Source organism: Pyrgilauda ruficollis, unplaced genomic scaffold (genome assembly GCF_017590135.1).
Source record: "Pyrgilauda ruficollis isolate IOZ18807 unplaced genomic scaffold, ASM1759013v1 scaffold14, whole genome shotgun sequence".
Taxonomy (NCBI): Eukaryota; Metazoa; Chordata; class Aves; order Passeriformes; family Passeridae; genus Pyrgilauda; species Pyrgilauda ruficollis.
In genome coordinates, this window is record NW_024512543.1 from 6,470,949 (window position 1) to 6,486,145 (window position 15,197).

A 15,197-nucleotide genomic window follows, 5' to 3' on the forward strand; every position below is an offset into this window, starting at 1 on the left:
ACGGTCCCGCAGTCTCTCCTCACCAGAGAGACTCCAGACCCCTCATCATCTTTGTGGCTCTCCACTGGCCCCTCTCCAGCAGCTCCTCGTGTACCGAGGAGCCCGGAACCCGCCACAGTAATTCTTTGCCAGGCCAAGCGCCCATCACATTCCATTAAGACGCGTGCTCGGGGGCTGCATGAGCTGCACCGGCCACAGCTGGGGGCCCTCGCAGCTGCCGCTGGGGCTCCCCAGCACCCGAGCCGGGCTCGGGCAAGGCCGCGGCCAGCGCCGCCGGTCCCACAAGGCGCCGCGGGCCGCCGCCGCTGCGCCAGTTCCGGGCGGGGCGTTCCCCGCGCCCGTAGCAACCGCAGCGTTCGCGGTATCCACGGCACCATGGTGAGTCCTGCGGCCGGGGCGGCGCCGGGGCCCGGCGGCGGGGGTCGGAGCGGCCCCCGGGCCGGCGGTGGCGGCGCGGAGCCCTCCGGGGCCGGGCCCCGCCGAGCAGCCTAGGCTCGGCGAGAGCCGACCGGGAGGCAGCGCGGGGCTCGGGGCGGCGGCTGAGGCGGGGGCCGGTGGCCTGCTGCTGTGCCTTGGGAAGGGGGGATTTCGGGGATAAGCGAGGAAAGAGGGGCGTCACAAACTCACAAACCTCCGTTAGTACGTGGTTTTAAGGCGGCAGTATCGGTGAGCACTACAGCGATTAGCTTGGTATCTGTTGCTGTACAATTCCGATTTCATTTCTTTAAAATACAAATAAATGTCTGCAAATGAAGGTGAAGTGTTGCTGTTTTGCTTTTTCCTGGGAGTCTAAATTTTGTAGATACTATGTGTCCAACCGCTGTGTTTTGGGGTTGGGAAATACATCTTTTGTTACAACTATTACTAGTACAGGTGTGGTTATTTTTCCCCTTCAGAGATTCTGTTTCTTGTTCCTGCCATGTTGATGGTGATTCTTCAGGGTGACCACTTGGCATTTTGAATATTTTAAAATAAATTCTTATGACTTTCTTTAGTCTAAATTCCTGTAGGAAATTGTTCAATAAGCAGGTAGAAGAAGATAAGCAGATAAGCTTCTTGGAGGAAATTTCCCTTAAGTAACCCCCCGTGGCAGAAGATACTCTGATTTACCTACAGAAATTTCAAGTGCACCTCAAAGAAAATGAAGTCACTGATAAGTGCACTCCAGATGTCCTGCTGTGCTGATGTCCATGTTTTCATCAAATCAGCAGAGATAAGTGTACAGAGATCAGGGAAGAAGCTGCTCCTTGTGCTCACACAGATCAGTAGCTTGAAAGTTCAGACTGTTTTTAGGCACGATTTTGAAACAGCAGCAGCCACTGATCTTATATATGCATTCAATGTGAGTGACCAAGATCGTGTACCCAAATGCTGTGGTGGGGCTGCCAAAATTATGAAAAAGGCAATGAAGTTTCTGCCCAAAAATCCCCAATTAACTGGAAGCCAGCTGGTTTTGCCTGCACACTGGTAGCTGTTAATTGGCCTGAATGAGGCTGTTGTAGTGGGAACTTAGGGATGTGATCTTCTGAACCAGAGGAGGTCATGCAGATGTTCATCTCTGGCAGACACTGGGGAGCTGCTGCTGGGGCTCAAGTTTGCAGTGGGACTTAGGGCTAGCGACCATGTGGTATGGACCAGATTGAAATGAATGCCTGTCAGTGGGCAGAAACAGCTGCAACAACTGAGGATGTCTAAATGGAGGTGCATGTTGACGTTTGAGATGCATGCTCAGGCTCCCTGGTGTTGCTGGCTCTTAGGCTGTTGCAGGGTGTTTGGTGACTGTGGCCTTTTCTTATATAAAGCTGCCTCAGCTGTTGCCTTTTATTGCTGGGACCAGAGTTTCCTGTGGTCCAGAGTAAAGTACCAACACTAATGCTCTGTGACTGAGGTGGCTGCCTGTAAGATTTTTGGGGGGAGTTAGTTTGTTGTTTTTAACTTCTACAGTGTGGGGGGTTATATATCTGATTACCTGAAAGGCTGTTTTTATCCACTCCCTGCTACACTTAAGAGCAACAGAGATGCCAAAAGAGTCTTCCTGTATTTGTAGAAAGAAGGCTGTTGATCGCTGTTTGTAAAAGATTGATCTCTGAAACCTTTTTAATCCAAAAGATGCCTTGGAATATGTTTAATGTTTAGAGAAGCATTAAACATGTTGTTTATATACTACTGTTTTGGATATCTTTATGTGGTTTCACTGAGACTCTGATGTGAGGTGGAAAAGTAAGAGTTAGTGACAACAGAAAGCTGGTCAGCGGGTCAGTCCTTAAAATGCCTTAAAAAGCAGCTGTCAGGTTTTTCCAAACTGAATAATACATGTTTTCACATTGCATGGTGTAACTCAATGCAAAACCATGGGAAAGAAACCCCAAATATACAGAATCCAAATTGCTCTTGAGTTTTGGCAAGATGTACCTCATTTTTTTCAGTGAATTTTAGGAGGCTGTATCATTTTCTGGTCACAGACTTGCTTTCAGACAGGAAGCTGCTAATGCACAATAGAAAGTGTGAGAGCATTGGACCACAATTTTCAAGGCAGTAACTTCTTATGTCTTTAAATTGATTTTCACCATAAAAGCTAATAAGCAGTGTGCCACGGGGCAGAAAGTAAGATCAAGAAGATAATGTCCTGACATTTAGCCCATTGTTTGCTTCTGAAAATGCAGCAAAGTACCCCAGAAGACAAAATTACTGGACACTGGGGGGTTCCAACTTCTTTGACTTGCCTGACCCAAGATAATACAGGAAAGTGGTGGAAGGGGGGCAAATAAGCAGGATAGGGAGAGGGAAGGAAGAGGAAATAGATTTGCAGAGAACAAGCCACTGAAAAAATTCAATGAATATTCACTTAAGTTTGTTTCACTTTTAGGCAAAAGCAACGACTATCAAAGAAGCTCTAGCCAGATGGGTAAGAACGAGAACAGTGTCTAGCGGCATGAGGTTTGACTGTATTCAGCTAATTTTGTTTTTCAAACATTGAAAGATATATGTTTGCATGAAACATCTGCTTTAAGAAGTTTCACAAAGTAAAATGATGATTACTGTTGTTGTTATATAGTACATTCTGTTGGACTTTCTGTATGTTCCTGTTAAATTTATACAACTGGTAAAGATTAGTCTGTTTTGCCCTCCTGCCTTGTTCTGCTGGATATGCATTGGCCTGAAGTCACAAAGAGATCCAAAGCTGGGGATGTATTATGTTTTAATTATGCTCTGTTCACTTTACCCAAGTGCAGTCTTTCCCACAGAATAAACAAGTGTGAAATTCTCACTGTACTGAATTCAATGAATCTTCCACATTCTTTTGACATATAGTCCCTCATATTGTGCAAAGCTTAACTCAGAATGAGTTTCTTGGGTTTTTTGTCTTCTTAAACTACTCTGTTAATACAGAAGCTCATTTGTCTGGTTGTGGCTGACCTGGTCTTCCAAAAAGCTGTGTGTTGGGAAGGATGGGGATGTAATGCCAAATGATGATGTAGGATGCTCAAAGGTCAGGTTCACTGTCCAGTAAAACCAGTGAGAATCTTTCCCCAATCTCTGAATTTTAGATGAAGGCACAGATGTGCTGTTGGGTGTACATATGCTTTCCTGCTAATTCTGGCCAGCTGCTAGAGCCATGATTTATAAATGTTTTGGCCTCTGGAATATCTGAATGTGATAGCATGGGTAGGTACACTTCAAAGCCAGAAGCTCAAGGTACTAGCCTGTAACTGAAGATTACTTCCATTTTGAGTTTTATCATTGTTTAGTACCTTCAGTATTTCAGGGATTTTCCAGTTATGTTGGTATATCCCACAAACTTCACTGCTGCTCTCCTAGTAAGAACTAGAATGCAACCACTTGCAGACATTAGCATTAGTAGAGGTATGAACTGTGTATAAAAATAGTTTGCTTTTCCTCCCTCACTCTTTCTGCCTTCCAGAACTTCAGTTCCATGTTTTCTATTAACAGATTTATTTTTCATTTGCTCCTCTGTCACGTGTCTCTTGGACAGAATCAGCCTGTGTCAGTGAGTTTCCATTAACATTAGGCATAAAGTGCTGAATTTGCTTTTCTGTTCTGGTTATTAGGGGTGAGTCTAAATCTTCCTTTTACTCTTCCTAATCTGGGTTCCTGTGATTTGTACAATTGCATTTGGTGTTGGGTTGCATTCCAAATGTTTTTCTTCCCTTTGGCATAAGGGTTTACCTATGCCCTACAGTCAGGGTGACATTAGTTAAACCAAAGCAACTTGAAATCAAAGCAGCTTCAACTTGGCAAACGTGTAACCTGTTCTTATAAAAACATGTCTGTTCTACCTATATTTTCTCTGTGGCATATTGTGGCTGTGCAGCTGCTTCCAGAAGTACTTGGCAATCTGGATGAATTGCCTTCCTGAAGGTGCTCACTGTTGTGAGCTCACTGCTGGCCCAGCCTGTGTTGGAAGCTCTCTCCCTTATTTGTTGGTATAAGCTCATACGTTACAAACTGAGTGTAAATACAAACAGATACAGTACTGTTCTAAGAAATGAAAATAGAGGTTTCACATTGATATAGTCACTTTGTTTGAACATGTATCACCATATTCCAGCAAAACATCTGATTATTTGCTAAATCACTAATTTTGAGTAAAAATACTGTCACACTGAATTTGGACAGAAACTGGAATATAAATAAGTGTGCAAGACAACATGATTTTTTAAAATTATATTAAGTTTTCTGAAGTATTTTGGGTGCATAAGAGGAAAAATAATGTTATCAAAACCTGATGTTCTGCTGTGGGATACTGAAAGACTTATGGGATAAGATTAATTTAATTACAAAGTAGCCATATAAACTGAGGCACACTCAGCTACCTCTCTTTTCAGTAGATGCATGAAATGGAGGAGAAAACAGGAATCCTTGTTTTGAAAGTGCCAAGATTTCTCCTTTGTTAATGGACCTCCAGTCCTTGCACTGAACACTGAGTGAACTGACAAAATGGTCCCTTTGTGCTGTCAGGGAGGCAGCTGTCAAAACTGCTGCTACTCTCTAAACGGATACTTGTTCCAAGTGTTTAGTCAGTAATTGCCATCACTTCAGAATTTTGAAAGCTTTAATTGACCATATTTTTTAATAAACCTAAATGCTCAAGTTACGTCCATTTTTCCAAGGCTCTGAATTGTCAGCCTAGGTTGTAAATAGGAAATGTGTCTTTTGGTGTATTCTCTTAAGTGTGGCATCTTCCCCCACTCTTTCTTAATGACTAATTAGAATATATTTTTTTTTAGATTCTTGATGCTGTGAATCTGTTGAAGTTCTCCCCCAAAACACACTCCCCTGTGTTCTGTTTCTGTTGTGAGCCAGGCATGAGTTCTGAGATTTCTGGGTGAAGTGAGAAGGAGACTTTTCTGTCAGAACTTTTAACTCTGCTTCTGCTATAGATTGGCCCTATCTGAGGTTTCTGTGTGTCAGTCTCCATGAAAATTACCTTAATCCAGAATTTTAGCCTTCAATCTATTCTCCATTCCTTATGGCAGATTTATTAAATTGTTCAAGCGTTACACAACTTTTAAAAATTGGCATATGTAATGTATAAGTTATTTTGATATCTTGAAAATAAGCTAGCTTTACCCTTTTTATGCTACACTAGCAGGAATCTTGAAAACAGTACTCAAAATGCTTTCTCCTTCCAGTAGTATATTGGAATTCCTTCTGCAGTATTCACTTTTAGAGTAATTTTTTTAGTGTAGTAGTTTTTGGTAATTGCATGTAGCAGTGAGTCTCTTCCTCACCTTCTCTTTTCTTTAGGAAGAGAAAAGTGGCCAGAAGGCTTCAGAGGCAAAGGAAGTGAAACTGTATGGGCAGGTTCCTCCTGTGGAAAAGATGGATGGCGCTCTCTCCGCTCTTGTTAACTGCGAGTAAGTTCAATTAAAAACATGTTGGAAACAAAATATTCTCCTCTCTTCCTTTCAGTTTTTCTGCTGTCCACTGCAAATATGTGTTTACTGTGTTTAAGTGTGGCCTTCAAAGCAGCAACTTTCTCTTCTTTTTTTCTTAACCGAGCTTCTCTTACTGCACACAATTGCCCTTTTTAATTCAAAGACCCCTGTAACTTAATTCAGAAGGTGTTAGGGTAGATTTGGTATTAATATTTGTCCCCAGAAAAATTATATACTGTTTATCAGTATATAATTATAGATTTGTGTTTGGAGTCTATCAGCGAAATGACACATTTATGATCCACTCCAAAATTCATGGGGAAAAAAGAGGCAATTTGAGCAGGACTTTCAGAAAGAGATTAATTTCAGAAATAAACGCACTTGATAAGGCTAGGCATCAAAAGGTAATCCAGTATTTTGTGTAATTAACTCATGGTACTTTCCCAGAAACTAAATAAAGTTGAATAAATCTTCATGGTTTGAGGATATTTTCAGTCTGTTACACATCCAGTTAGTTTACTGTCTAATGAGACAAGAACATATAATTATTTCTAATGCAGTGGTGTTGGGACATGGAACTCTTCCCTTGTGTAGCGATCCCTTATATATGTGAATTGATTATTCTTTCTTTTAAAGGAAACTATCGCTGTCTACAAACTGCATTGACAGAATTGCCAACTTGAACAACCTAAGTAAGTGACAAGCCAGCTGTCCGTTGTGTTTGTTTTCTAGTTGCCTGGTTAGAAGATATGTCATCATTTGTTACATGTGTCCAGCTTTATTTATACCTGTTATTATCCTTTTTTATTCCCTCCTCATAGAACATTACAAGTGACCTTTAAAATGACCAGTCTTACTGGAGAATGCATGCTGAGCAGCAGTGGTGCATTGCAGCAGGTATCCCTGCACTAGCCTTGAGAGTTGTCTCACAGTGCAACAATCAAAAAATTCCATTCAGTAAGCACTTCAGTACCTTCCCGTGGGCCTTGCTGTGCTATTCAACACCTAATCAGTTCTAGAGTGATGTCAGGACCATTTTCCATGTTCCTGATGGAGACAGTCTGCAGTTCAATGACTCTGGAAATGCATTATTGGTTGCAGTGAGGTTGGAGTGTTGTAGACCTGGATGGACAAGATGTCATTCCACTTTGCAGAGGATTGGATATACTTGGTTTCATTTTGTTCATACTTTATAAATGGATGTGCCACCTGTCTAGAAGTAGAGCTTGTCTTTTTTGGACACCTCTCTTTGAAACTCTTGGGTTACTGACTTTGGAAGAGAAGTCTTAATGGTCTGTCCTCAAGACTTTGACTGTGGCATGAGTCTGGCAAAGAGCTGCAGGTTTTGAAGTGGAGCTTCCAGGCTTTTCTGTTCCTATTAAAATGCCAGCTGGATAGATAAGGAACCTGGATCTCATCCTTTCTAACTGCACACCAAGAGATCTGCCAAAGAGCTTGATGAACTTATTTCTTTGCATAATAAGCTCAGACTTCAAAAGATTTGGAAATACTAGTCAGGGAAAAATATTCCAGTAGTGGTTCCAAATGACTGTTCTTTAATACTTCAATTGAGTAATTATCATGAGAAAAATTAGTTAGGCAGTTATACATAGAAGTGAAACCAATGAAAATGTTTAGTGGTATAAAACATTAAGAGCTGTTAAAGTATCTTAAATATTTATATTAATGTAGATTCAAACATCCAGTCTATACCAAGTATTTGATGCTGAAGCCAGACAAGTTGAATGTCTCCCATCAGGCATCTGTAAGGCAGCTTTATATGGTGCCTGTAGTATAGAAACCAAATTTGCCGTCTTAAAATAAGATCAGAACCACTTTTGCCTGGAGAAGAAGGGATATGAATTATGTAAAATCAAAAGAAGCAAGTCAGCAGTTAGAGTTCAGGTGCAAGGTGAAATAATAATTTTTGTTCAGTATTTATAAAAACCGAATTTCAACTAGGTAACCTATACATGAGCAGCTTTGTATTCATGAGCATATTTCTGAGCTTTCCCCTGCATCAATTCCTGCTGATCTGTTTAGGTCAGGAGGTTTTGTTTCTGTTGGGTCATTCTTTCTTAAGGCAGCCTGTTCAGAGTACAGTTTGTAAGCAGAATATGGCATTTAAAGTGATTTACAGTATCTTCTTATTTTAAAGAAACCCTGTTTATTAATGAGATTTTTTTTTTAATTTATTGCAGAAAATTTGAGGATTCTGTCTTTGGGAAGAAATAACATAAAGAACTTGAATGGATTGGTATGTGCTTTTTAGTATCAATACTTCACTAACAAAATAGAATATGGGGTAATTTCCCTGTGTTCGTACAAGTCTTTGCTGAATTCAATAAAATGAAGTGAATAAAAGGTTAGGCACTAACCTTTTATATTCTCCTTTTGCTATCATCTCTTCACACTCTTACACATTGCTTCTGAATTTTCAGATAGTTGTTCACCTTTTTGGTTCAAATTCTCTTAATGTTTGGAAATTTTTCTACCTTAATTTACTACACTGAAAAATTTTAGGAAGAGAGATTTTCTTGTCTTTAATAAAGATAATCAGAACTTCTATTCTAAAATTGCTGTCTATCTGTAAAGCCATTTAAATTCTTCTGGCTTTACATTAATATTATTCCTGCAGACTTTTTGCATGCAGAATTTTCTACCTGAAGATGCTTAGGCTGTGCTTCTTTACCACAAATATTGGCAGTCCTGTAAAAACACATTTCCTCAGAGTCAGTCCCTTATATGTTAACTGGCACCTGAAACAGTATGGCTTTAGAGTTGATGGTGGCAGGACTGAATCTACCTAGTAGGGGAAAATTAATTGAGGAAAATAATTGGATCAATTTTGTTACATTTTAATTCAGGCCAGAAGAATACTTTTTTCAATCAGTATTTTTAAAATTATTATATAAATTCTTTCTCAAGAGATACTGTTTTGCCTCAAAGCTGTTCTCACCTTCAGAGATGCCATATCTCTTAAGTGTGAAAGGCAGAATTAGTGTGTAATGACTGGTTTAAAAAAAACTCTCTTTTGAGAGAATTAGGAATGTGATTTCTGGCCAGCAGATACAAACATACCAGAATAAATAATGCTCTCACATTGTGTAACATCCCTTCCAAAGGAGTTGTTGAATTGCCTTCTCTTCACGCATGCTTGCAGTGCACAAGTAGGCAGATTTGTCTCCTCTGCCCCTATACCTTAAGAACTACTGCACCCAACTATGTCTTGGTTTATTCTAATATAGTGATTTCTGTCCTCCTTACATGTATTTGCATATATAACTTTGCCTTTTAATTCCCTTGAGCATTTGCCATGCCTAATAATTAGGGACCTGCTTAAAAGGAAATGAAGACCAATATACCTTAGTATTTTCTCACATGACGTTACCTGTAGAAGGTGAAGAAGGAGTATGAATAATAAGGAAGATGTACTTCTGCTTATCTGAGTAGTCCTGTCGTTTTCCAGGAGGCAGTTGCTGAAACTTTAGAGGAGCTGTGGATCTCATACAACTTAATTGAGAAACTGAGGGGTATCCGTGTAATGAAGAAACTGAAGGTTCTTTATATGTCAAATAATTTGGTGAAAGACTGGGGTAAGCCATGCATCTCTACTCTGTAGAGACTTCTGTAGTGTGGTGAATGTATGACTTAAGTCACCAAGTGAAAAATAGTGCTGTATTTCATGGAGCTTTGATTGTAACTGACAAACCTGCAGACATGTGCAAAACCCCTAAACATCCACTCATGCAAGAGAGTAAAAATAGTTAGAGTATTGAATTTAACTTCTAAGTCCAATTACATTTATGCTTTGAATCATCTTTCTCCAACCTCTTTTAAAGCACATCCCTGTTCTTTAACCTGACACCAGTTAGAGCCCAAGCAGTCCCTCTCCTCTTGTATCCTATGCTCTTCGTTTGCACTGAGTGTGAAAGGAATGTGTGGCGCAGATGTACTTTCCACGTTCCACAATCTGGTTGGTGTTTTCACCTTTGTGGTTGCAGCAGAGTTTGTGAGGCTGGCAGAGCTGCCAGTGCTAGAGGAGCTGGTGTTTGTAGGCAATCCACTACAAGAGAAATTTGCTGCTGATCAGAACAGTTGGATTGAAGAAGCAACCAAACGGGTACCCAAGCTGAAAAAGCTGGATGGTGAGTTTGGGGCAAGAGGCAGCTGGGGTGAGTTAAAAGCTTAATATAAAGACAACCACAGGGAAATGAAACATAACCTCAGAGATTCATTTGTGTGCCCATGGTATCAATATTCCTCCCTCCTCTTCAGAGTTATTCAGAAGTAGTTACTGAGATCCTGGCCGCAGTGTCTGATGGATTTTGGAGTGCTAAATCCAAGTGGTCTTGCAACCTACAGTTGGGCAATATTCTGTAGTTACCCAAGTAGTTTTATCAAATACCTAATAGGGAATGTAAAGATTTAGCATTAAATAAGTCAACAAGTAGAATTACAGTGCCAAGTAGAATTACATTTTTCCCAACAAAAGAGGTGACGAGATAATGGAGATAGACAGGGATACGCTCTAGTTTGCTTTTGATGCAAGGGCAAATTTTCAAATCTGCATGCAAATTTCTTAAATGCCTGAATATCCCCCTCCATTACTACAGTAAGCCTCAATTTGTGAGCTGTCTTCTCCTATTTAAGACACTGGTATGAAAAGATATTCAACCATTTAGTGACTAAAAATTAGATCATTTTGAAATCTATTTTTAAATATGTTAATTCCTGTCAATGGAGATATTAGCTGTTCACTATTATCCCCTGTACTAAAACAATGAAGGGGAGAGCAGGAGTGGTAACATAGAGTCAGAATAACAGCAGGGAAGGGAAGGGAAGGGAAGGGATGTCAACAAGAGGAGACAACTTCACTACAGGGAACAGTGGATCGGAAGTCTAATACCAGACACTATCTAAAACCAGATCAACTGCAGTAAAAAAATATTAGAAAGTGGAAGCCTGATGTGAGAATTGCACTGCTAGAAGAATGGCCTGCAGTGGTCCATTTGCTGTTGTAATAGGAAAAGTTTAGAATGTAAAACAAAAAAAAGGAATGGGGCACGTATTTGTGGGCAAAAGTGCCCTTGGCAGTATAAGGTTACACTTACTAACCACATTAAAACTTGGGCATGTATGTCCTGGAAAAGGCAGCACACAAGACTCTTGGTACATCTCCCAGAGACCAAGTGAGGCTGATCTTTGCAGACCATCCTTTAGTACCTTTTTGTTCCCTGTTACCCAAGAAGTTGGGAAAACATCCAACAGAGAAGCTCATAAGTTGAAAGCTTTTCTAGTTAAGACCAGTTGAAGTATGCAGAAGTTCATGTTGGTTAGAAACAGGCAGGAAATACAACTCTTGACTCTTTCCAACAGGACAGATAAGATCATAATTCGTAATTCAGATAAGATTGTAATTTCAGATAGATCATAATGAACTATGTCTTCCTCTTCTTCTTTTCCTATATTTTTTCTCCTAGGTACCTTAGTTGTTAAAGGAGAAGAGGAAGAAGGAGCGGAAGAAGGAGCAGAAGGAGCAGAAGAAGCAGAAGGAGGAAACTGATGACACTTTCTTATTGGGTATTAAATTATTAAAGTAACTCCAGATAGCTTTGCACATAAACTTTTATAAAAGTATTTGAAGAAAATCTCTGAGCAGTTTTTAAAAGACCAGCTTATCTCCACAGTCTCTCACCCAAAGAGTTAGTTACCAAAAATTGCTCACACTGGTTTTGTCAAGCTTATGACACCTTCTGTAGAGACTAGTGGAGCTGAGTTTACCTGCTGTTTGACTAGCAAGAGATCTTTATTTAAATTAATACATAGCTATTTTTAATTCCTGATTAGTGGTGCTTGTTGTTCACTCGTGGGTTATAAAAGAACCATTTTAGCTTATTTGGTACTGCTGGCCAACATTGAATTGGAAACTCTGAGGCCAGAAGAATAATGTTGTGGTTTAGAGATACCTGACGAGCTTTGTTATGCTTAATTTTGTCATGGGACTTTCTCAATATTTTTAATATGTGAGTTTGCCTTTTCATTCCTTGAAGTGTTATGCCAAACAAGCCCAGTAGTTGCATACGCACAAAAAAAGGTATTGGTCTGATGAGCACTTGTTCCTGGCCTCAAGTCTTGAAACGGGCTTCTCACATTGGAACTCAACTGCATTGCTTAGAAGGCCATTTATAACTTATATATTTATTTATTTTTAAGAGGCAATGGGAATTCATTGCATGGTTCCTGTAAGACTAAAATACCTGCTAACTTTGGGTTTTGTGTCTTATTAAGACATTACTTTAGATTGGAATATGTGGCCTATTAGCCTACAGCTGGTTTCTGGCTTTGGATTGGGTCACTGGTGGACATAACCCTTCTCAGCTCTGGAATCTTCCTGTAACTAAGGAGGCTGATAGTAAGAGAGAAACTAACAGCACACAGGGGTGTGGGCTCGAGGACAGAAAATTTTTGATTTTGGGGATACTAATTTTTTGTGAAAGCACAGGTATAAGCACTGAGAGAAAGTATATGTAGTTAGTGGGGACAGTGAGATGAGATGAGATGAGATGAGATGAGATGAGATGAGATGAGATGAGATGAGATGAGATGAGGGCATTGGTAAAAAAAGTATTGAAGAGGTACTGAATGTGCTATATTGCAGGGTAACCAGTTTTAGTAAAGCTTCCTTATGTGGCTATTTCTAGTGAAAAGCATTAAACAATGATGAAGACATACCTGATTCCACTGTGAGATGCCAATAGTGCAGTTTTTCTTCTCTTTGAAGAACAGATGGAGTCACCTGAGTAGATTTTTCTGCAGTTCCTTTTTGGTTTTTTAACAGGCTTTTCTTCTAATTTGTGGTACCATCTTTTTTTTAAATTGAAGTGAAAACAAGTATATTTGCTGGTTCCAGCCCAGGCATAGAAGGGATGGGATCAGAATGCCACTCTTAGTTATTTAATTTATGAAGGTGTGGCAGGAGTTGAAATCTTGGAAGCCAAGTTCAGAGATGAAATGGTAGAATTGGCCCAGACAACAGTGGTACAGATCTCAAGCTCCAGGTATAATTGTAGTAGGCAATTCTCTTATCAGTTTCTAATTGAACACTGTGAAGTAAATGATTACAAGACAATCACAGTTTAGTTTCAATATATTGATTATTGGAGGAATTCTAAAGCATTCTGATTTAAGTTGGCATTTGCTGAAGAGGTTTGAGTTTGATTTGGATCCGTTACTAAAAGTAAGTCAAGAGCACAATGGCAAAAACTGGACATTCTTCACCCAGCACAAACTACTTCCAGGCAGCTGTTCTCTTTACCAGAAACTACTTTCTTAGTTAGCTAGTTCACTGGGTTTAGACAACTTAATTTTTGTTTGTTATTTCTTTAGAAGTATTTTCCTAGCTTTATCATGAGTAAAGGCAGCATTGACCAAGAAGCACCATGGAGAAGTGTCTAGAGTCAGCAGTCATTTCACATGTCTTTTGAAGGCAAGCCACTCTGTTCACTTGCAGCCAACCACTCTTGGCAAGGTGGGTGTGCTTGGGCAGTACAGAGCCTGTGGCACACTTAGGCCCTGCTGGCCCCATCTGCTGGGGGTGCCCACAGCGGATTGGCTGTGCCCTTGACCACGGTAGTCAAAGTGTGGCTCATGTGAGCCAGAGCTTGACTGACTCAAAACTTGCCTTCTGAATGTTCCCAACAAGCAGAAATGCCAAATTCATCTCTGTGTTTGGAGATATTTTCAGACTGGACCACATGGTGCTCTCTTCCTGGCCACAAAGAAAAGTGGTTGAAGCTCTGGACCTGGTCTCTCCCAGCACAGCTGCAAGTGGTGTGTATGGCTGGGTTAGCTCCACACATGACTGTGACAGGAGGAAAAGGGAGTGACAAGCACAGTCCAATGCCAACTAATCCTGCTGGTTGATTCTTTAAATATGGCTTAAGTCTGTACATTCTGAAGGTTACATTAGATACAGCAAATACTCTACACTTTGGCTGTATTGGAGCATTCTGAGAGCAGAATAGAAACTTAGTGTTCTGACTATGTTGTAATGATTGAAGTGAAACACAGATCCCTTGACAAGCTGTGAGGAATAAGAGCAGTTCCTGGCTCTTGTAAGTGATCAGTAGAGGCTACACCTACAGGGATCAGTCCAAAAATATTGTAGGTGGTGGTAGAGCTGGGTGGATTGTGTGGCCCACTGGCACTGGTGCTTTCCATAGATGAAATGACACAAATTCTCCAGCTCTTTGGAGGCTGCATTATAAATACCAACAAAAAATGAAAAAAAAAACATTATTGAAGGAAGGGAGCATCTAGTCTTAGATTATAATTTAAAACCCTTCCGATAAAAAGTATTTGTCAGTCTCATTAAAACAATACAGTAAGAAAAGAATTGACTGTGGCTTTTGTTTATCAGGAGATGCTTTGTCTCAAAGCTGGTAGCTTAACTTTATCTTGCTTTGCCTAATGAGTTGTGATTACTCTCAAGAACAAAACAACCTCCTCAAACTTTTTCTCCTCCAAAGTAAAGTTTCCTTAAATTTTTAAATTTGCACTTTAAAATTAGGCACTGGATGTGATGGAAGACATAGAGAGGTGGTAGAATTCAAACAGCTGTTTTGCAAATTGGTGGTGCTACACAATGTATAAGGTTATACATGTTATGTATAAGGTGACGTGACACCTTGGCCTGTGTGCCCACAGGGACATTAGAGTGAGATGCTGGAAGGCCTGGTTTTTACTTGTGCACTGTGCTGTTCCCTATCACACCACATCCAGTGAAGTAGTAAGTACACTATTATTCACGAATGAAAGAGCACCCATATAAAACATGCAAGCCATGTGGAATTCTGCTTTTCCCAGTGAAGTTACAAAGGACTAGCATCCACTTTATTCCTTAGAGAAACATCCTAAAATTAAATTAGTGGTAGGAACTAACTAGGAACTAACTTTTTTGCTTGCTTGTTGGCACACTCACCTGTCTTCAAAGAGCTGATTGATATATGCAGTGATTATTGAGAACTGATGGAAAAATGACAGAAGAGACCTGAGAACCAGCAGATGACTCAGGTTACACTACAAGTAGGCTCATCTAGAAAAACTTCCAAGTAAAAGAGCACTTTTAACATCCCCTTTGGCAATCTTTTTTATACAGTAATTTTGTAGCATGAAAAGCTGTTAAATTTGCTGTGTTTAAATTATTTAGGCCTATGTTTATAAATGTTATTCTGTGAAACTTGTTACAAAATAATATAACCTTATTTTATACAAATGTCTTTCGCTGATGTGTAA

At 40.0% G+C, this 15,197-nt stretch overlaps 1 protein-coding gene across 2 annotated transcripts; it reads left to right on the forward strand.

Moving 5' to 3' along the window:
• The first annotated feature begins 318 nt into the window (after positions 1-318).
• Positions 319-14,279, forward strand: DNAL1 (dynein axonemal light chain 1). 2 transcript variants are annotated; one of them, XM_041460128.1, is made up of 8 exons: positions 319-378; positions 2,867-2,905; positions 5,770-5,879; positions 6,537-6,592; positions 8,102-8,157; positions 9,370-9,496; positions 9,905-10,048; positions 11,384-14,279. In XM_041460128.1, exons 1-8 carry the CDS (start codon positions 376-378, stop codon positions 11,464-11,466), a joined length of 618 nt encoding a protein of 205 aa, XP_041316062.1. In that variant the 5' UTR covers positions 319-375; the 3' UTR covers positions 11,467-14,279. The 2 variants fall into 2 exon arrangements, with proteins under 2 accessions (XP_041316062.1, XP_041316063.1); XM_041460129.1 differs by having other exon boundaries at positions 328-378; positions 9,908-10,048.
• The last annotated feature ends 918 nt before the right edge of the window (positions 14,280-15,197 follow it).